The sequence below is a fragment of the Lonchura striata genome, chromosome 3, assembly GCF_050655825.1.
Source record: "Lonchura striata isolate lonStrDom1 chromosome 3, ASM5065582v1, whole genome shotgun sequence".
Classification (NCBI taxonomy): domain Eukaryota; kingdom Metazoa; phylum Chordata; class Aves; order Passeriformes; family Estrildidae; genus Lonchura; species Lonchura striata.
Genome location: NC_140705.1, coordinates 70534897 through 70557178, shown reverse-complemented (window position 1 = coordinate 70557178; position 22282 = coordinate 70534897). Strand labels below are relative to the sequence as shown.

At 36.8% G+C, this 22282-nt stretch overlaps 1 protein-coding gene across 5 annotated transcripts in view; it reads left to right on the top strand.

Moving 5' to 3' along the window:
* The window catches only part of DISC1 (DISC1 scaffold protein), a 228949-nt gene that overhangs the window by 69321 nt on the left and 137346 nt on the right, over nt 1-22282 (top strand). For all 5 annotated transcript variants that reach the window (XR_014954297.1, XM_085576797.1, XM_085576796.1 and 2 more), the window contains 3 exons: nt 6129-6183; nt 10654-10756; nt 21391-21579. Coding sequence is in view for 4 of the 5 variants with exons in the window: in XM_085576797.1 (XP_085432923.1) it covers nt 6129-6183; nt 10654-10756; nt 21391-21579 (347 nt within the window). In the remaining variant the exon portion in view is untranslated. The remainder of the gene's footprint in view (nt 1-6128; nt 6184-10653; nt 10757-21390; nt 21580-22282) is intronic.

Genomic DNA, 22282 nt, shown 5'->3' with positions numbered 1-22282 from the left:
TGCTCCTGTGCCTTAAAGTACATCTCTTGATAGTTGCTGTCTCAGATCAGATTAATTTTTGAGGTTGGAATTTTTCCAAGGTGAGATTTTGCATTTTACTTCTAGTTCATGTGACTAGTTCTTGCAGCTGCCAGAAATTTCATTTTTATTATGAGTTAAATACAACTTTTCTCTCCTTGTATTAATGTCCAAGTGCTTTCCTCAAGAGCACTTTCAGGTTTAGATAGAGAAATTGGATTTTTACTACATCAGCTGAGCAGAAATTTTCTATTTTTATAATTTTTAACTAGCTCTGTCATCATATAGAAGTTTTTTGTGGGCTGCATTGTTGAAGAAAAAAATCAGTTTATTTGGAAAACCCTAACTTAGGTTTAAAGGGTAGTTTTACTTCCCATTAAAAAGATGTGCTTCTATGAAAATACCATTGATTTAAGTCCCATGGATCATTGCACAAAGATGAAAAGGAACTTAAGTGCTTGGCTGAAAAATTGCTTTCTCTGTATGGTGATACTCAGATGTGTAGCCCAGACAGGCTTATAAGACAATCACATAGAATGAAAATCTTGTTATCCCATTTCTTTCTTGATTAGATATAATCAAACTCTGTGGTAAAGAGTTTCCAAAAACAACAAAACGTGGTGGTTTACCCTTTAGTGCATTTAATGCATTCTAGCTCTGAATGTCCCTAATTGAGCAGTTGTAGGTCTTGTCCTGGTAAAATCTGCCCATGGTATCTGTACATAATAATCTGTTGATTTTCCTCAAGAGAACTTTGGTAACAAGTATGTTTACTCATTTTTTTTTCTTTAGTCTTAGTTGTACATGTCTACCTTAAAGATGCCTCTTGTTAAATATAGTTTTGTTCAAAGCTCTTCTTTTATGAGTTGTTTTCAAAGCTTTCCGAGATATGCCCTTTGAGGGAACTATAAAAATACAAGGAAGTTATTGATTGACTTGATTTTATACTGTGGATTTATTCCCTAAAGTCACAGTGAAGTCCATATACTGAAGACTTTTGCCTTGATGTAGACTGTAGCAGACATTTACACCAAAGGTTCCCCAAGTAGCACTTGTGATTTTTTTTTTACAAGGGACTGGACAAAAGTTTTTTTTTGAAGGTCAGCTTCTGTTTGTTGTTAAAAGCAAAATCACAAGTGTAGGGCTTGGTTTATATATTTTCATCTTCTCAGAGAGTATAACTTCTTGTGACTTTAGAATTGGAGGAAGAATCATGTTAGAAGACATAAAGCTGTAAAAGCCATGATCTCTGTAGGTTGTGATCATGAAAATGAGGCTATTGTTTGCAGGCAGTCTCATTACTCTGGGCCAAATTCAAACTGTAAACTATTTAAATTTGCTGGTTTTATTTAGAAGGAAATAAATATTCATATGAATTGAGAATTCAGCCCATCATGCTTTCTGCATACAATCTGAGCGTAGGCTTCTAGGCTGTTGTTCTTGAATTAGAAATTCAAATATGGGTAATTTTAAATTGTTCTGACTTGTGCTTAGTTTTAAAGAAATTAAAGTGCTTTTTGCTTAAGCACTGTATTGTGGTGTGGAGATTGTGATTGTAATGACAAGATCTATAATAACTTTTAGGTGACAGTAATGTAAAGGAGAATACTTGATGTTAAAGGACTTTCTACTTGTCTTTCAGTGTCTTCAGGCAGGGATCAGAATGGCAGCTTAGTTTCTCCATTAAAAATAAGAATTTTTAGTACAGGATTTATTTGTTTTATATTGGTATCCTGTGTGTGGTATGTTCTGTTGTGTGGATACAAAACTAAATTCTGACTGCACTTTTTGTTGTTGTATAAAAATTGTATTATTAATGCAGGACCTGTTTCTGTTTAAGCAGTGCGCATATTTATCTATATTGAATGCGGAGAACAGCATGAATTGCCTTTTGCCCATTTGCATTCTTTGAATTTTTTCATAGGAAGCAAAACATAAATACATAATAGCTTTTCATGCAAAGGGAAGTATACTAGCATAGTGGAAGGAAAGACATTCAGAAACATTCCTTCCTTTTGGAGAAAGCCATTCTTCCCAGTATTGTGCTAGTTAGCCTCCCTTAGAACAAAGCCACTTCCACAGTATCTGTAATTCCTGCATGCAAATTTAAGCTTCTCAGAAGATTCTTTAAAAGGCATTTTATACAGTATCTGTTATATTGTGGTACTTAATGTCCTCTGCAGTAATGTGGAAAGCTGTGATAGAGTGAGGGATGTGGGAACCAGACCACTTGATTCTTATTCTTTCCTCTGTCCCCTACTGCATTGAAATGTCTTCCTTTATTTTACCTGCACACCATTCCCAGTTATGAACATCATGATCTCAGTAGGTTCCACCTGTGTTATTGCATTAAATATACTTGGCAGCTACTCTTCAATATCAGTAAAATGAGGTACTTAAAAGGTACCGCCTGAAGTATTTGGATCTTAAAATTTTTCCCATAGTCTTGTTATGTGCCAGATCAACTTCAGTTCCTGAACATGCAGCATTCCCACACCCTCCTGCAACTCTCCAGCCAAAGTCTGTGTTTTGCCAAAGTATTGCTTCATGTGTCATCCAGCAATTACATAATTCCTCAGCTCCTGCCTTCCTGTTCTAGTCTAGCCTGTATGCAGTGATACTCTAGGGCATTCCTGTTCTTCTTTCCTCCTAATGGATCCCAATGTCTGTAAGTCCATGGCATGTTATTTAAATGAAAGGCCTTTCTGGCCATCTGCATGAATGAAGATACTGTGCATGATGTGTATAGATTGTATATAACATAATTGCTGTAGATTCTGGAAGTGTTAAAAACCTTTCTTTTCCTTCATATTTAGTCAGTTAAATTTGTGTTAATTGAATTCCTGTCGTGCTCTAGTCCTTTCATCAGCTGTGTCAAGAATTTTGCTTTCTCTGTGATAGAGTTCGCTTATATTGAATTTGAGAAGCAAGTTCTAAATGGTCCTCATAATGGATTGCTAAGACTGTGAGGAGAAGCTGTCAAACTCTTGATTAGCTGTTCTGTCAGAGAAGAATAACAACGAGTCAAAACTATGGACAACTTCCCAGGGAAGAATTTTGTGTTATTCCAAAGAGCTCTTTCTAAAGCCATTTACCCTTGTAGTAATGCCTAAAGCAGCTTTTAAGCAGACAGAATACCCTTCTTAAAATGAAATATGATGCTCCAGGGTGGTTGTAAAAGAAAATGCTGTTTCTGGTTCAAGTCACATGTAATAGATCATGGCGGTTAAAGCTCTTTGTTGGTAGAATGAATCAGTATTGACTGCTGGTTACTCTTGTGGGTCATTACCTTGTCAGTTAATTAGAAAGCTTGTGAGGGGCTTCTCTGTGACAGTGTTTTGTGGCAGAAGAAAACAACCTGGGAATAAATGTAGTTAAAAGCAGTTTGTAGTTGGTAATGGTGGCTGGTTCTTCCATGGTTTTGATTGCTGTGTGTGCATTGTATGATGGGCTAATCTTTGCAAGGGGTAAGGGAGTCCTCTGGTATCACTCTGAAGACTAACAAGGATTTGAAACAGAATATTACTGGGAAATTCATGCCATAAATAAAACAAATATACTTTTAAGAGTCTGTGTGAATGCTGTATCTGTAACAGAAGGATCTTTAGGTTTGAGTGTCTGGTTAATCCAGCTATCACTAGCTTGGGTCAAATTAATTGCTTACTGATGATATCCTTATTTGATGTAGGTCAGATTAATATAAAATTCCATTAAAACTATAGTTCCACAAAATTATCTTAAAACTGTAGTTTTGCTGTCATTGAAGTGGCAGCATTTGATTAGTTATTTATTTTTCAGTGACTTGTTAGAGACTCACGAAAAAGAGATTTGGGTATAGAGACAATGTTTTTTCCCACTCAGCACCTGGTCCTGAAAGTCTTCATGGGTTTGTGCATCCTTGTTAGCAATGCAGATTTGACAACTCGGTCCTAGTATGCTGTGCTGTTTTGGATGCATTGCCTCAAAAGAGGTTAAAAATTGATCTCTCTTCCTGTTAGCTGTGTGAATTATACAGAGCAGTGAAATGTATGAACCTGCGGGGGGCTTTCTGTGAGGAAAGGAAACAGATGAGAGAAAGAGCACATGGAAGATATTTGTTAGAGTTGCCATCTATATACTGTTGTTCTTCTGGCTAAAACTGCACTTTACATTTTATTATGGCCTGGGTCTTTAAAGTTGAATTTTATGAGGCATTTTCAGTACAATTGGGTCAGTCACCCAGTATTCATTCAATTACACACTGCAGCCTTGCTGCTGCCCCTTGACATCTGTACACAAAGCCCATCTTTTTTTTACATAACCTGATGAGCTCAGATGCCAATTGTGGGAGATGCTGAAAGTCACTGGGAGTGCCAAAGCATAAGAAAAGAAGTGGCTAAATAGTTCATTCTGTCTGGCATGCCCAGAGGCAAGCAGGGAGCTGATAATGGCATCATTACACCAGCAATACTTTGTGTTTTGCACATATATTGCTGTAGAAAAGGGAGGAATTTGAGACTCTGTGAGAAATGTCATTAAACACTCCTACATAGGTAGGCAGCTGCATTTCTGTTTGTTTCATTGCACAGTGCTGGGGTGGTAATGAGGTGACAGGCCTGGCTGGACTGTAGATAGGAAAGATGTGTGCTCATTGAAGCAGGGTATTAGGGACAGCAATGCAAATAGATGCCTTATTAATGTGGTTAAATGATACTCTGAATTCTGCCTCTGAGGCTGTTTCACTCCTGTGTGCAGCTGGGCAAGATGGTCCAACCAGCTTTTCTCTAAGTGATCAGTAGGTGTTTGCAATTCCAACTTCACATGCTTTGGGATTCATGCTCACGAAAATGCTGACTTTTGAAACTAGGGCTCAGTAAGTGCTGTGCTTGGAAAATAAGGGCAGGTTCTCAAAAGAAAACTGAAATGCATAGAAAAGAGAAATGCATAGGCAGCAGGAGCTGCGTGCATATTAAAAGAGGCACTCAGTCATAGTGTGCTTTCTGAATAACAGCAGCTTTTGTTTCTTCCACCTGTAAAATGAATACAAAACTATCTTGTCATGGAGGAGTATCACTGAAATAAATCCAGTGATGTCTTTGGTATGTTTGGATATTTCAATGCCTAACACTAGAGAAAAGCTCAGAAAGATATTGTTAGCTCTTATTTGGGAAAAATAGTAACAGTAGGTCATGAAAGAGAGTTTTTATAACACAGGCATGAGGAAAAATTGCGATGCTGCTAATGGGGAGTGCTGACTGTCACATACACGTAACTGAAGTGTTTGACAGAAAAGAAAATAGCGTGTGTTAAAGTAATTGAACACTGTATAAAAAGTGTACACCTCCTAAGTCAGAGAGAGTATTAAAGTGGCAAAAATAACCTCTCTCCTAACCCCTGATGATTGATTTAACTTGGATTTTTGAAATTCATGTTAAAAATGCAAGTGGTGGATTTATTTACGAGAACCAAAGGCACAGGTTTACTTCTATTTGGTAATATAAAAGTAGGAAATCTACATGCTTATAATATGTGGAAGAAAACCTTGAATTTTGTTCATATAAGCATGGGTGATGCCTCAATTTCAGCCCACTGTTGTATCAACTTGGTACAAATATTTGGTAGGTTTTTATGGCTCAAAAGAAACTGAATACTGGTATTTCACATAAAATTACTGTGAGAACACATAAAATTACTGAGGTTGAACTTTTTCTGGTACAGTTGAAAACTGTGTTGTAAGAGGATAGTAAAGTGCCATTTCTTTGTGTCAGAAATGCCTTTGTGTTAGGTTTTTGGATAATAGTCTAGCAACCCGTCCTGGACATTGCCAGGAACTTCTAAGTTTGCTTTAGGCATTATGATTACACAAATAATCATAATTGTGTTTCAAAGGGTAAGTAAAACCAAATCTGTGTACTCATTAATAAAGAACTGTAAAGGTGATATTGGTTAGTCATTAGCAGCCCTGAAATGAAGCACAGTTTTTGTCTTGATATTGACTCTGTTGTGTTGGTATGAGTCATCTTAACACTTCATTTCCATATGAAAATGTGTCTTGTGTAGCAGGCCATATTGAGCAGAGGTTAACTTTTTTATTTAATTTATTCAATTTATTTTATTTGAATTTCTTTTAGCCTTCAGGAGAAGGAACAATTGTTCAACATGTCCATTAAAGAAACTACTGCCAAAGTAAGTACATGTTTTCAGTTCTTCAGAATATTTACAGAAGCAGATCATAGCATGCATATTGTCTTTGTTTTAGGAAGTCGGTTTTGTGGTGCTCCTTCTAAGAAGATTTTGCAGATGAATATTTTTTAGTATACACTGAAAAGCCCTCCCAAACTTTTTGTTTGAATAGGCCACATGGATTATAATTCTTCAGGAAGCAGATAGAGTAATCTCTTCTTTCTCAGCTTTTTTACCAGTGATCAGTGCTCTTGCTCAGGTGTCAATTCAGGAAGACACTCCTCAGCTTCATGGAATCATGGTCATAGCTGAATGTTTCAGCTCTTAAAATTCTTAATAAGAATCTCTTACTTTCTGTTTTTGTTGGTGTGAAGGGAAGAGCATAAATGAAGTACCTCTTTTCCCCACCATTTCACTAATAATTTATCTAGCAATCTAGTTTTCATATCCTTTAAAAATACAAAGAAAAGTGATATAGCATATTTAGCATAATTTTTGTTTCTAACTAGCAATGTTAATTCTTTTCCTTTATCTTTCTTATTTCATGGGCTCCTTTCAAGAAGTAGAACACTAAAATTTTATTTCAGAATGACCCAGCTGCTCCATGAATGCTTTAGAAAAAAAAAAGATCCATTTACTCTAGCCAATTCACCTAGATCTATATGAAACAGGAAGTGAAAAATATTTCTGAGTTTTGATTAATAATGAATTTATACTCTGAAATAAACTTATTTTTAACAGTTTTTCTGAAAGCAGTAATCTAAATCAGTAAAACTTTTATCCTTCATCATCTGTTTTTCCTTATCATCTTGACTAGTGCTTTCACTGTACACTGTTAAAAAGATAATTTGAAGACTGCATCTCACAACCACTCCTTCCTTCTCTTCCTCTTTATTTTGAGCTCATTTTCTCTATTCCTTGCTTATACCCACATCTTGGGAAAATTAATATAGACTATAACAATGATTCCCTCTGTATTTTTTAAATTACTATGAGCAAAGTATGAAGGAAATTATTGTAACTGACCTACAGCTCATCTGCTAAAATGAACGAGACATTCAGTAGCTCAAAGTGATATTTCAAGTGTTGTTTCAAGCTATTTGCAAGCTAAAACACAAGGTATGGAATTTGCCTTTTCCCCAGAAAATGTCTCATGAAGTTTTATTTTATCACCATAGTATCTAGAGACTTTTTTAAAGCAGTTGAAGCATTAGGTAACAGTAGAGAAGTCTGTGAGGTAGAATGTCACAGCTTGTTTTTTTTTTTGTTTTTTTTTTTTTAATTTTCAATAGATAAAATACTATTTTAATTTTATTCCATTCCTGTGTGATGACTTTTATTTGTTATAGAAGATAAATAGGAAGCATGTAGTGAGACTTCTCCAAATAATTACCTATTTAGTTTATTCATATAATCTCATCCTATTATTTTCATCTCAAAATAAATAGAGCTGGTCTTTTAAACCTTTTTATTGAATGGGGAAAACATTCCTTTGTCAAAGGTCTATCCTTTTCCCCTGTGCCACTGGCATTTCTATGGCCTTTTCTGCCTCATCTCTCTTGTTTTTAGCTGTGGCTGCAAAAGCTAAATTCTGCCTGCTAATGAAGGGAGTGCTGCCCCTTATTCACCACCTCACTTTAGAAATTAGTATCTGCTTTCAGTAATGGGAACATTGTGCTGTGCGGGAGACGAGGTAGACTGTTCCTTCCTTTAGGCAGTGTTACCAGAATTTGTTTATCTTTTACAAGATGGGTGCTGTTTTAAAGAAATAGGAAGGTTGCTTAAAACTTCTTTTCTCTTGAGGTGATTGGAGAGTCAATTCCAATGCTTTATTTGCTGTCCTTGTCCCTGTTTTTGCTGCTTTAGATTAACATCATAAGCTGAAAAGATGGAAGAGGATGACAATGGGCAAACTTGCCTTTGTTATTTTGCTGGTTTTCATCTTGATTCCACATATCTTTTCTAACCAGCTTCCTACTGGCTGCAGATAGACTGCTTTTTTGAGTAACATTTCAGTCTGAATGCAGATTTGTAAGGTATATTCCTAAACGAAAACCTTTAAAAAATAATCTGCTTTAAAAAAACCTCAAGAACCATTGAAGAGGGTTTAAAAATAAATACAGTAATACTTGTCTGCAAAAACACTGCTGAAACTGAAAGAGAGTTTTTTTAGACTTCAAGCTTGTTGGTCTGTGGGCTGGTAACTGAGAACAGGGAAAGGGCATTGCTGGGGCCACAGGCTCCTGCAGTAAGGCTGGTTAGAGAAGGATGGTGTTTACTGGAAGCCCAGGATGCTGGCTCTGTGAATGTTCACCATTTTTGTTAGCTAAGAAATAACCTTTCCTTAGTGGCTGAATAAGCTACTGTAATGAATAATAGGATCTGTTATGAAGATACAATAATTATAAAAAATGAAAAGAATTCGAGCTTATAGAGTAGACCTGAGGTAAGGCAGAAGCAGTCCCATTAGTTCAGGGGATGTTACTTTGTCTTTCCCGCTTGCTCATTTTGTTTTGTTGAACTATGCCATATGATAGGTCTGAAGATTAATGTTGTTCATTTATCTACAGAATACATGTGACATAGATACAAGCAGAGGCCCAGCAACCTACTTATCTCATGTTCCAGAAGAATCATCTCTGAGTTCGAGGGGCTGCCTTTCTGCCTCTGGTCGCTGCATTTTGGTCCATTAATAAAGAGTGCCAGCAAGCTTTGTTCTGACAGTAGGGCTTACAAAGTGGACAGTTCTCACTAGAAACTGATTAAACATCCCACCTTATTTTGCATAATTGCCAAACAGCTGTCTAGTGATAATGACTTTAACTTATTACCAGCATGGGATATATTCATGCAGTTTTCCTGGAGCTGAAAGATTCCTCATCTAATTGCAATTCACTGAGCCATTCAATTCCCCTAAAGAGAGAGTACTGCTTGGAAAGAAGTCATTAAAAACTTTCAGATTTATTTTGGAGATGGGAGACAGAAATGGCCTTTGGGTTTTTTAGGCACGTTTATTCACCTCTGACAGGTTTGGGGTTTTAAAAACATTTAAACTGAATTAACTGGTGAGTTGGTTAGAAGGGGGTGCTGAAACAAATTGAAATATCTGGGAATTAAAAAAAAAATTATAGTAGGTGCAGAAGCCATATGTGTTTTTAAATTAATAGGATGATTCTGAAGTCTTTACAAGTAACAGTTACTGCTTGGAGGATATTTCTGTTGATTCAAGAAAAAAATTGGCCCATTTATAGTTAACAGATAATCTCAGTAAAACAAGAGGGTGTTATTAATTTAAAAGGATTAAAAGCTAGTGTTATGTATGCATTATTATCATTTAATTGTACAAACAGATAAACCATTAGAACTATAAAGTTTTGCTCTTTAAAAAGTGAAGTGATAACTGTGCCTCTCTTAGTAAGCATGGCGCTTGTTTTTGAGGAAGGAAGAGTAAAAGTGAAGAAAGGCAAGGAAACACCTCTCTGGAGATTTTCTTTCACATGGCATCATTTCAGAACTGGCCTGGGCCTATCTTGGCTATTGCTTTAGTTTTGTTTCCAATGAATGCAATGTTTTCTTAAGTGACAGCTACTATTTTAAGAAAATGTTTGGCATCTGCCTCCAGAACAAGGGATTTGCCTTAGTTCACTGAAGGGTTTTTGTTTGTTCATTTTGCTTTCCTTCCAAAATGATGCAATATGGAGTAAACCCCAATATTTTTGAATACGTGGAATTTGTCTAAATTTTGCTTATTGCATAAGCTCCTTCTGAGGTGGCAATGTACACTGAAATGTAAAGTACAGAAACAGCTGAATTTCCTTTATATTTTTCCTCTATTTTTTCTCTCTCCATGTTTTCAATACCAAACTGTATTGATTGTTGAAGGACCTTCAGTTAAAAAGATAAAGAGAACAAGGGAAAGCCAGAAACCTGAACCCTAGTCATGCGTGTGTCCTGATGTGAAACAAAGTACAGTATCAAGCTGATATAGCCTTGTTTGTTGCCTGTCTGAAAAATAAGGCTGCCTTTCCTTTTTTCAGTTAAAATGCAGAGCACAGTATATATTGTATAAAAATCAGTGCACATTGTATGTTATGGAGTTTTAATCTCCAAATACTGGTTTACTTATGCTCCACTATGGGCATGATTATTAATGCTGAAATTGTGCAGAATTTGTGAGGTGGCCATTCTCCTGTGTGCAGCCTCAGTAGGTAGTAGTGAAACATGTCCTCTCTCATGCAGGGAGCTAATGCTAATACCATTCCCTGTTTTAATAATAGAATGTGCAGCACACCCTGGACATTTTGATTCAATGTTGGGTGTTTCTGTAAAGACATCACTTTTTATTAAGCTTTTTTACCTTGCTGCAGGATGTTATGTCATGTCTGTTAGCCAAGAACATTTGAAGCCCCATTTCAACTGCCTTATACTTTTACATGAATGAATTCTATATCATGGCTGTCTGCCTCAATTTAGGTTTGCACGAGTCAGAAACTCTGCAGTACTTTGAGGAGGAAAGTGAGCGATATTGAGACTCAACTACCAGCTCTACTTGAAGCCAAAATGCTGGCTGTTTCAGGTAAGTTTTAAGTGATGAGAAGGATTAACAGTGTTAATGAATGTATTAGAGTGGTTATCGACCTCTTCATAACAGACTTGTTAGGGAAAGTTGTTCATGTGCTTAAGTGGATCCCTTGAAGTCTTGACCAGCCTGGCAGAACTAAACAATGGCTATGCCATGCCCTGTGTAAGGTACTTCAGGTCCCTCTCCACAGTTTGGAACTACTGGAAAAGCTGATGCTGTGAGGTGGACCATTAACATGCAAAACACATGGCATTTTTCCATAGGTGAAATTGATGTGTAATCATCAGTAACTGTTCCAGGACTCCTCAAGTTACATTCTTAGAGCTCTCTAGCTAAGTTGTAAATGTATAGCTAAGGTATCATAACTACAACTCTGGCTTTAAATGACACTTTAGAATGGAATACAATAATTGGCAGCTTCTGCTGTTCAGATCATTAAACAACTAATGTTGGCAGCAAAAGAGCACTTTCATCCTTGGAGCACTCATGCATATTATTTGCAACCAGTAAAACACTGAAATGTGATTACAGAGTGTGGTACATAACAGCCTTACATGCCACTTGCTTGGAATTGCTGCGCTGTTCACCAAGGGAAAAAGGCAGATCACAGCCCTTTCTTCTAAGTTGGAAGAGGTGGCTTTTCTAATTCAGCAAATGTTTCAGTAGGGCTGTCTCTGCTAACCACCTTCCTCAGAGGGGAAGCTGAGTAGAAGGAAATATGGACTCAAGCACAAGGAGTTTTCCAGTGTTACACCAAGTAAAGAAAGGGTAAAGGGTTTTTGATGCATGTCAAGATGAGGTGTAGCTCTCCATATGTGATTTATCTTTTCAATTATATACAAGAATCTATATTGCACACACATATTACTTTAAAATGAAACCTTGGGCACTGTCACATGTTTTGTTTGCCAGAAGTGGATATGTCAGGCTTGAGCAAAGTCTTAAGGGAAACTAAAGCCCAGATCCTGTATTGGTGCTGAGCATGCTCAGTTTCCTTTCTTCTCATAATACCTTTTTAAAATGGAAATCCTCTTAATTTTTCTCTCAACCTGTAAGAGGTAAACCAGGCAATCATCCTTCTCTACCCTTAGACTGTTTAAATGTAGGTGACTTTCTGACTTTCAGAAAAGGGGTTTTATGGCTTGGGAACAAAACAGCCTATAAACTGGACATGCAGTAGGAACTACAGACTACATGTAGGAAGCAGTTGGCCAGAAAAGCTGTATCTCAGTCTGACACTTGGAGAGAGTGAATGACAGCTTAAGGATCATTTCCAAAACATTCATAACAGCATTTTATACTTGTTAGCTTTTAAAAGAGGTTGGTTGTTTCAGGAATGAATTCCAAAGTCAATTTAATGCTTCTCTTTCTATAAACTGTTTTTTACAATTGTTTGACTGCCTTTGGATGCTTTTTAAGAAGTATCAGTGCAATTTCTTTGTACTTATAAAAGGACTGTTTCTTTTTTTTACTTTTACTTCAGTGAATTTTAATGGCTCTGGTACAATCCTAATTTGTTATTAAGGCAAAATTCTGCCTGGCATGGTTAAAAATCAAGGACGAAAGGTAATTTGGTGACAGTGGATACTGTAATTTCTTAACCTCATTGTAAGATATAGATACATTTAGTCAATGTAGTGGCACTTGTTTATGTAAAATTTGGAGTTGTATACAAAGGACAAGGGGAGATACAAAAATAAAAAGAAAATTATTTCTCTGAAGACCTGAAAATAAAAAAGAAAAAAAAAAATCTGAAAGCACCAGAACTAATCTTAGAGCATGAGGTGGATAAAATCAGAAAAGCCAAGGTACAGAGTGAGTTGCAGCTAGCTAGCAGAGAAGTAAATCAGGAAGAAAAGATTTGATAAATGCAGAAGAAGAGGAAGGAAGAGATAAAAATATGTTATGTTGTTATCTTTTGGGGTTTTTTTTAACTTTATAAGGCAAAACCAGTAAATAGTGGATAATGGAGAAGGCTAAATTGCTTTAGTTTCTGTGTATTCCTGTGTTAGGCGTAAATGAATGACACCTATTAAGAAAGATATAGTTAAGAAGCAGGTCTAAATACTGGCTAAGATTTCAGCAAGGTACTTTGTGCATATTCCCTGATCTCTCAGCCAATAATGTTAATGAACAGCCTGGATATACTCAATTGTTAGGAGTTAAAAGAATATTGACTTGGGTAATATGCACAGTCTTGGAACAGCATGAACTTCAGAAAGAATTATAGTGTGCATATATGAATATACAGTAATAATAAAGTTTAGTGGCCATATTTCCAGGTTTTCATTAGTCTGGGAACATCAGGAAGGGTTAAATGTCTGTTACTTCTACTTCTTATGTAGCAGATAATTCATTCAGACAGTTTCTTCATTGGAATTCTGATGGATACTGAGAACAACTGTTTTTCTCTACACAGATGTCATATAATCTTTGATTAAAGTAGCATTTTTCTTGAGGAAGCAGTAAGAGTTAAGTGACTTTGGAACAACGTCAAAGCAAAAAGATGACTTTATCCTAAAAGTTAAATGAGCTAAAGAATAGTGTTATTAAGTGAAAATTAGCTTTCAGAACTTATATGTGGTGGCTTCATGATGTGATGACTTGGAAAGCATGATATATACCTCAGCCTTTAACGGCTGTCTTGACAGCTTCAGACAACATTCATTTGCTACATGGACTGTACTTTCTAATACAGATACATTGATTTAAAATATTGATGTATTTTCACCAAAAATATAAGAATATAGTTGATATTATTTTTGGAGGAAAATACCATGATAAATGCAATGCAAGCATAAGTTCTAATAGTCTTATCAATGCAATACCGTGGAATTTAAGGCTATATGATAAATGATACTGTAAAGACATAAGAGACAATACTATGCATATAAATGTCTCTCCTATTGTTTCATCCTGGAGAGAAGTATAAAATTAAATTTGCAGGAGAAAAAAAGAAAGTTTGTGAATATTTGGATTATTGAAGGCCATAAACTAAATAAAATTAAATTCCAGTGAGTTTTCTTATGGGAAAAAGAAAAGAAGCCCATGCTTACATGTTCAAGAGGTATTTCTATCAACAGGTACAATTCAGAATCTTTATATCAACATATCAACACCTTACTTACATCTTATTGGCCTGTTGGGAAGAATAACTAATAGTTAATGCTCTGGAGATGCTCGTCCAGAATTTTCCTCCAAAGATAATTAGAAGGATCCTATATTGTTCCAGTTATTAAGTCAGTAGCTTTAGGTAATTATAGGTAACAAGTACTCCTGATGTCATGAAATGTTACTGTTGATATGCACATTTGTAAATTTTCCTTAATGAATTATTATAGTTTAGCATCTAGTAGGTCTTTCTTAATTAAGAAAAAAACACTTTAATGTATGTGCTTAGAAACCTGCATGTGATTTTTCTAACAGCTGCTTCTTACAGTGGCTCTTAACATGCTCATAAAATTTTGTAATCAGTTATAGGGAGAATGTGACAGTACGTGATACTCTGTTCTTTCTTTCAGTATCGTGTTACTATTTAGCAAAAAACTTTCCTAGGGAATAAATTTTAGATTACATAATTTGAAGCTGGTAAGATTAATAAAATAAGATGATGTTTAAGCAAGTGTAAACATAACTGTAGAAATACTGTTGAAATTTATTTTCATGCTTTGAGCTGTTTTATACAAGAGGAAATAATAAGAAATGGTGTGTTTCTGTTGTTTCCTTAGTGAGAAAATAATTTGGGAATAGGAGGGAAGATGCAAACTAAAATTAATTTTTAGTCCTGTTTCATCTCTTTCCTATATTTGAATAAAAGAAGTTTATGGAGGTACATTTTACAAGGTTTTCATAGATTCTTTGAGAACATTTTTTTTCTCTCGAGAATGCATATTATCATGCGACTAGATAGCTGGAAAGTGAATTAATGGGAAGCTAAGGAGGCATGCATGAAATACTCTGTTTATTATGTAGTTATCCATGAACTGCTTGTTGTTAACTTTCTGTTTTTGAAAACACAGATTAGGTCCAAACAGAAGTTAGAGTGAGGTGACTTGAAGTCTGAAAATCTTTAAATTGTCTATACTAGTAAGAGACCATGTGTCATGGGCCTATAAATATCATTACCTGTATTTCATTAAGTACTGGCAAGTGGGAGCTGCTTGGAAATGATGTGGAATGATTTCCGCCAGTGCAATAAGGTTTTTTTCCTTATGTCAATGTAAAAGCATAGTTTTATAAATAACATGACATAAATACAAGATAGCATATTTCACAAAGCTGAATTTTAGGGCTCTTGCCTCTTTGGCTGCTGTTTGATGCTCATTTTGGGCAAATCCTGCATGGATCCAGCTGTAAGAAAAAGGTCCCCCCAGCTTTCCAGATTTGGTGCTAAGTATTCCTGTTGGGAATGAGTATGTTAGAGAGGAGACAGAGCCATCAGGCTGGAAGATGCCAGTACAGGCAGAAGGGCATTTTCAGCCATCCATCAGTGGTTTGTGTTAATGTGGATGCCTTGTTTTCATGCTCCTGCTGTAGTCTGTCATTTTATTCAGAAATACAAGTGGACACAGAGTTCTTGGTATGATGCTGAGTTCTTCCCCAGATGTGCTGCATACAGCTCTTAATTTGTCTTTCACTGGAAGGGAGTGGTGTTCCTGGTTTCTTCAGCTTTTCTGTTTCTGAGAATTGAGGTAGTTGTGGAGGCAATGTTTGCAGAACTTGCTTAGCCTTAGAGGCAAAAATAGCAATGCTTCTTTGTGCCTTCTCATGAAGGTCCAGTTTTGTGATGAATTGGAGTCCTATAGAGGGCTGCATCTTTTCAGGTGACATAGCTGGTTCCACAGTTTCCTATCCCTGATTCCAGCAGCAGCCTGGGTTGATGGATCAGAGGCATATTGAGATTAATTCTACCTCATGAATGCAGTGCCTGGTTCCAGCATTCAATGCTGTGTATGGTCATGTCTTCCCACAACACTCACTTTATACCATGCAATAAAATTTGCCACCATGTGTTGGTGCAAGCAGTGTACTTTTTGGCATGCCTGTTAACTCATTTGAAAAATAATGCTAGTGAGTCCCCCAAACCAACTCCCAAATGGTCCCTCAGACTTCAGACAGCTCTGTGTTGTGGTTTGTCCCCAGCCAGAAGTGATGCTTGCCAGCCACAGACCAGTGCCAGCCCATTTCCAGGCAGCTATTGGTCCCTCCCAGCCAACTCCACCCAGTTTATTTGCTGAGTATGATGTTCTATAGTATGGAATGTCCCTTTGTCCAGTTTGGAGCAGCTGTCCTGGCTGTGCTTCCTCCCAGCTTCTGGTGTACTTGCTTGTGGAGCATGGAAAATTGACATGTCCTTGATTTTAGGCTAAGAACCACTCAAGAACAACTAAAAACATCGATGTGTTATCATTATTCTCTGCCTAAATCCAAAACACAGCACTGTACCAGCCACTAAGGAGAAAATTAACTCTATCCCAGCTGAAAACCAGGACATTATGTTTTTTGTCTTTTTAATCTTATTTTCAAGTCAGACTGCTGGATGTTACTGGCTTTCAGTACTTTTCAGAACTTCAGGGGTAATTCATTGTAGCTGAAGTTCCAGCATGACATGTGACCAGACAGCAGAAAAGCTTTTCTTCTGTTGGAGAAGTCAGTCATGAAACTTACTCTCTTTCACTCCTCTTACCTAAGCAGCGATCCCTGGAGCAGGAGAGAAGGTCAAGTTATCTCTTTGGCAGCTTCTTTTCTGTGGTTTTCTGCTCAAAGGAGACATGTTGGATGTGAAGGGAAGGTGCTATCACCCTGTAGAAAGGCTGTTCTGTGGTCTGGAGTTCATGAGAGAAAACACTTGTGGAAGGGGACAGTGATGTCTCTCTCTCCTTTGTTACTACTGATTTGAAATGTTATTACTTGGGGTTTATTTATTTGGGCTCCTTGCTGCCCCCCTCCTTTTTTTTTTTTAATTTATTTTTTTTTTTTTAATTATTCCTGAGTTGTTCCATGGTGACTGATTCAGTCCAGGTACAAGAGACACTCTGTGACTGAGAATTGCTCCTCCAAATATATATCTGTGGGGTCTCTCACCTTCTTCTAGCTGACATTTACCTTTCAGAATCATATCAATCATGTAGTTGTGTTAGCTTCATAAAAGCATTGACATGTGTTATTGCTTAAAAACAATAATTGCAATTCAAATATGCTGGATTTCTGTAAAATGTTTCAGGAGATGGTAGACTGTCCCTCATTTGCAGTTTATTTTTTCAGAGGTGCAAATACACTGGCAGTCCTTCCAGAATCTTACATTTCTGTCATGTCTTTAGCTTTTTCCCTTTCCTTTGTGTGTAGGTGAATGATATTTATTTCCTTCAATTTCTTTTGTGGTGTTGAAATCACTTTGTATCCTCATTAATCACAGGGTGGAAGATTTTCAGCCTTGAATTCCAGTACCATTGATAAATACTATGGTGGCAAATGCCTTAAGCTAAAATGCAAATTTTCACTTATGAATTATTAAAGGTAGTGCTGTAAGTATATGAAGAATTAATTTATAGATAATGATAAAGAATGACCAGTCTATTCCTTGTTACATTTAGGCTAGTGTCAAATATGCTTTATTATTAATGAAAAAAAATTACTCCTTTGTTTGTACTACAATGAATATATTTTCAGTGGGACTTTGACTTCTGTCTCTGCTTCAAGTATAAATAATGGTAACTCTGAATGTATATAACTTCTGCCATAAATTTGAGAAAAAGTGTGACTAAAAATTTTTTGGACCCTTTGTCTTATATTTTGAAAGGAGAAATATTTAATAAAGTTTAATTAATAACATATTTCTTGTTTTTTTGGTAAAATTGCACAGATGTCAAGCTGTATTTTTAATTAATTTGTTGCTGACAAATGGTATCAAAATGATGATATTTTAGTTCAAGACTACTAAATGGACAACAATCTGCCCAATACAGTAAAATCTGACAATGAGGTGTTATAATGGGCATGAGTTTGTGGCATGTAACTAAATCTAAAAAAATGTATTTGATGTGCAGAGTACTATTTAGCTGTAACCATACCAGTAAAATTTTAAAAATAGGAGAAATATACTAATGTTTACACTAAGTAAAAACAATTCTATAGCTACTTTCTACCTGGAGATTTTTAGAAGTATTTGCTATTTTTCCTCTGTGTATCGTTGTTCTTGATTTGGCTGATATTTTTGGCATTCACATCAAGCTGCTGGAGCTTACCTGATGTCACTTTCTGTAGAGGATGAAGGATGCATGGGAGGAGAGAGCCCCAGAGGGTAAGATTAAGGAGGAAGATTTAACTTTTTTGTTGCTGTCTTTTGAGATAATGGTAATGTTCAGTCCCACAAAGTGAAGTGTACATACTCAGTTCCTTATGACAGTGCACTGCAAACATTTTACCTGTTCAGAGCACTGGGTACTGCAAGTTTGCTGCCCCAGTTTTCACCCAGTGTGTTTATATGGACATGGATGCAGTGGCTAAAATAGAATTGTACATCTGTAGCAACCATCACTGTGAGACAGGAGGAAAGATGGGAAAAGTGGCATCTTGCTCTTCAGTCACCTTCACAGAATCTCTGCCCCATGTCCTGGTTTAGATCAGAGTCTCAGCTTTGGTCTTAGGCTATTAATTCCTTAGCTTTGTTTTCTCTGTACATATTTTCTGAGCGAACAGTCCTATTGGCTGTGTGATTTTTGAGTTTCCTGGGAAGAGTTAGAATGACTTGGCTACTATCAGCCAACCAGAGCTCTCTCGCTGGTATGGCTGTGTAAAACATAGCTCCAAGTGGTTGAACAAAGTAACAGTTACTGTGTTCACTTAGGCAAATTAATTATTAAATTATCAAAAAGAGGAATTTTAATATTTTGAGAGGAACAGCAGAATAAAATATCTTGACATACATTTTCAGAATGTTTGTATGACATCCAATGTGACATCTCAACAACAAAAACAACAGACCACAACAAAACAACAACAAAAAGCCAGCCCAGGAGGGCATGTTTTTCAATGCTGGCAGCTATGGATTATATATTAATTTTTAATCAACCTTCTTATGGCATGTAGAAAGCAGTTACTTTCATTACTGGGACTGAGGTCAGACTCACTGATAATGGTACTTGTGATGCCGCAGTTTTTTTATGCTCTTCTGAATTTCCATTGCAGACTTACAGACATTTTTGCTGTCATGGGAAACTGTAGCAGATAAGGTGTCTTTTGCTTTTGGGTTTGTATCTGGTGCTGTTTCCTTATGGCATCAGTTTCAACATAAACTTCTCCTCTGAGAATTCAGATCCATTCAGTATATATAAAACTTTCATATGCAATATCATACCTTTTTCCTTGCTGTCCCCTGAAATGTAACAGCAGGCACCAGATTCTAATGAAGATTTTCTCACCTTCATGTTTTATTAAGGCTCCTATGCTCTGATGCTTTGGATAAGTTCAGGTGAATAAAGGTGGACTCAAGTCTTGTTACCTTAGAAGCATCTGAATATTTGCCATTTTTTCCAGTGATTTTGTCTTGCTTATTTTGCGGCTTTGTTTTACCCATTTGGAAACATGACAAATTAGGGTAATAAAATTTGTGCTGTTTCCCAGTAAAGCTCTGGTAAGCCATGTGATCCTACAATTTGTAAAGCCTGTTTATAGTTATTTAATTGTAATTGTAAGACAGAAGAGGCAAATAGGGCTTTAAATGGGAATTAGAAATGAAGGACTTTCGGCCTGTTAAAAAGAAACAAGAAAATGTCACCTTTAAATGAGGAAGAGGTTGAATGAAACTATCATAGCCTTGAGACTAAAGAAACCACCAAAAAAACAAATGCAAAGCAAGACTATCATGCTTAGTAATGCTCAGTCTTCAAACCTGACTTATTTGATAAAGTATTTTCCAAAATTTTGGTAAGTGCAAGCCTCCCTTTGTCACAGCTGCCCTCATACAGCCACTTGAGTTTGCAACAGCGCCTTTGCTCCAGGAGAATGGCTGTAGGTGTTTGGTGGAGGTGCTCCCGTTAGCTCTGGCGTTCTGGAGGAATGGAGCCTCTCCTGGCAGCTGCTGGTGGTGGTTTGCCATCTTCTGACCAGTGTAAACACTTGCATCCTGTTATTGCTTCCTTGTCTTGAAGAAACTGAACAGCAGCCAAACTGTTCCCTTTTAAAGCTTTATGACCAACACTTTGATTCCAGGTCAAAAAGATGTAATGCCACAATTCAGGATATTCTGATGTGATTTGATTGTTTGGATTGTATGTTAATATTTGAAAATACACTTTTCAATTGATCTGTTGTGTCTTGTGTCTAAGCAACAGTGTATATTGTGTAAACAAAAACCTCTTACATCTGAATTATGCTGGAGGTATTTTAAAGTGATTTTAGGAGTCTGAAATCATTACACATACTTCAGAAGTTGATGAGACATTCTTGTGACTGGATTTGTTTTATGTTAGTATTTGCTTCAAGGCTGAATCTTATAAATGCCTTTACTTACTGAATACCTTTACTTATTAGATCATATCACCAAATATTTGCTAATTTAGGATGATATCACAGCTTAAGTCTTGCTGAAGATCTTCTATCATGCTAAAGATCTTTTTTTATTGGGCAATTGTATATGGATATTATTTTTATCAAGAATTCTTTAGGTTGAAGTGTGGTGGTGGTGGTTTGTTTTTTTGTGTGTATTTTTTGGTTTATTTCTTTTCCCCCCAGTCAAGTATCTCAATCATTAAAATGTAAATGTAGCATTGTTACTCTACTGCTATTTAATTTAATGACTGAGTATCTCACTGTCCTTTTCTATTTATTACAAAAGACTTCTTTGCAAAGTAAGGAAGCATTCCTCTCCAGCTGCTTATAAAAATGGGTTTCAGAACAGTTAAATAGATAAATGTTACTAGGCTATACTCTAAACCACTTGGGAGTTGAACTTTCTACCCTGAATCCCTGTCCAAAGGAAGCAGACATTTTTAAAAGCTCTGGAACAATGTGAGCTGGTGCTGCCAAGGCGTTCTGCCTGTCTGTGACATTTCATGCTTCAGGGAGAGCCAGAAGCAGAGGATTGTGACTTCTGAATGTGTTCTGTGAGAAGAACATCTCCCCATGGTCTTTGCTTGAGGTGCAGGCTGTTTAAGAAATGCAATGTGTCATTTATAAACAAACCAGCACAGGGCTGCTTTATTCAGAGAGGAAATACTTCTGGGTCCAACTGGTTGATGGCCTCTATTTCAAATATTCTGTGCATTGAGGGGTCCTCCAAAAGAAGAAAATGGTCTGGTAGATCACACTGCAGCAATCATTGAATTACAGTATGACATTATTTGAAATGCAAACCCTTAGACACAGGTTCCTGAAAAAATATAAATTCTATCATTAATTAAAGTAAATACCATTTCTGTTTGTGTCAGGTTAAATCAGCTACAATTATTATTCTTGTAATATTAATTATATGGATGCTTGTAAAGCAGTTTTTCTTTTTTTTTCCCCTTTCAGTTGATATTGGGAAGTATAATTGCCTAATTTCCCAGAATTTCTATGTAAGCTACCGATGTTGTGTCTACTTCATTGTCTTTTTCTTCTTTCTTCCCCTGTCCCCACAAAACACGCAGGAAGTAATTTTGGCACTGCGAAGGATCTTGCAGAAGAAATAAGGTCATTAACATCCGAGAAAGAGGGACTGGAAGGAATTCTCAATGAACTGATGGTTCTGAGTGCCAGAAATACGCGAAAATTAGAGAGAATTAAAGATGATTACACCAGACTGAAACAAGAACTTGAACAAGGAGAGACTGCCTTTGGTGAGTAGTTTACAGATTTTTACAGCTTTTTGCTCAGACCTGAGGTGTAGGGACCAGGGGTTCCAGGACGGTTTGGATGAATGGAGACGAGAGATCTCTGCAGGCTTCTCTTAGGATATCAGGTTTATTATGGAAGGTGAAAGGTCTTGCTTGGAGCTGCCAGATGCAGCACGTGGCAAAGCTTGAGGGGATGGCGGGGGGAGAGACAAGGGGTAGAGAGGATGCTCTAGGAGAGGGTGGAAGTTCCAAGAGGGCGTCTGCCCCCTCAGAGACCCCTTATCAGGGGGCTTCAAGGTGGGCTGGAACAAGACTTGGGCCAATGGGGTCACAGACACCTGATGCTTCAGGTTACAGGTGTGGGATGAACCATACATTTTGGGGGTTGAAATAGAACAGTCCATTTGACTTTTGGAACTATCTGTAGGTAAGGGTATTGTCCAGTCAGTAGGGGGGATTGTTTTCATCCTGGCTGTACTATTGTGAATCTTTTGCCAGGCAATTATATTTATTCATCCTTCCCAACACTGAGGTATGCTGGGTTTGATGAATCATTCTGCATTTCACAGAACATACTAATTGTTCTGAGGAGAGTCTGGCAATGACCTAGAGAAGCAGTGTGTTCAATATCCTCCCATCCTCCCCCTGGAGTTCAGGGAGGCCACGAGGAACAGGGGATACCCCAGCAATATACAACTTTTTGAAA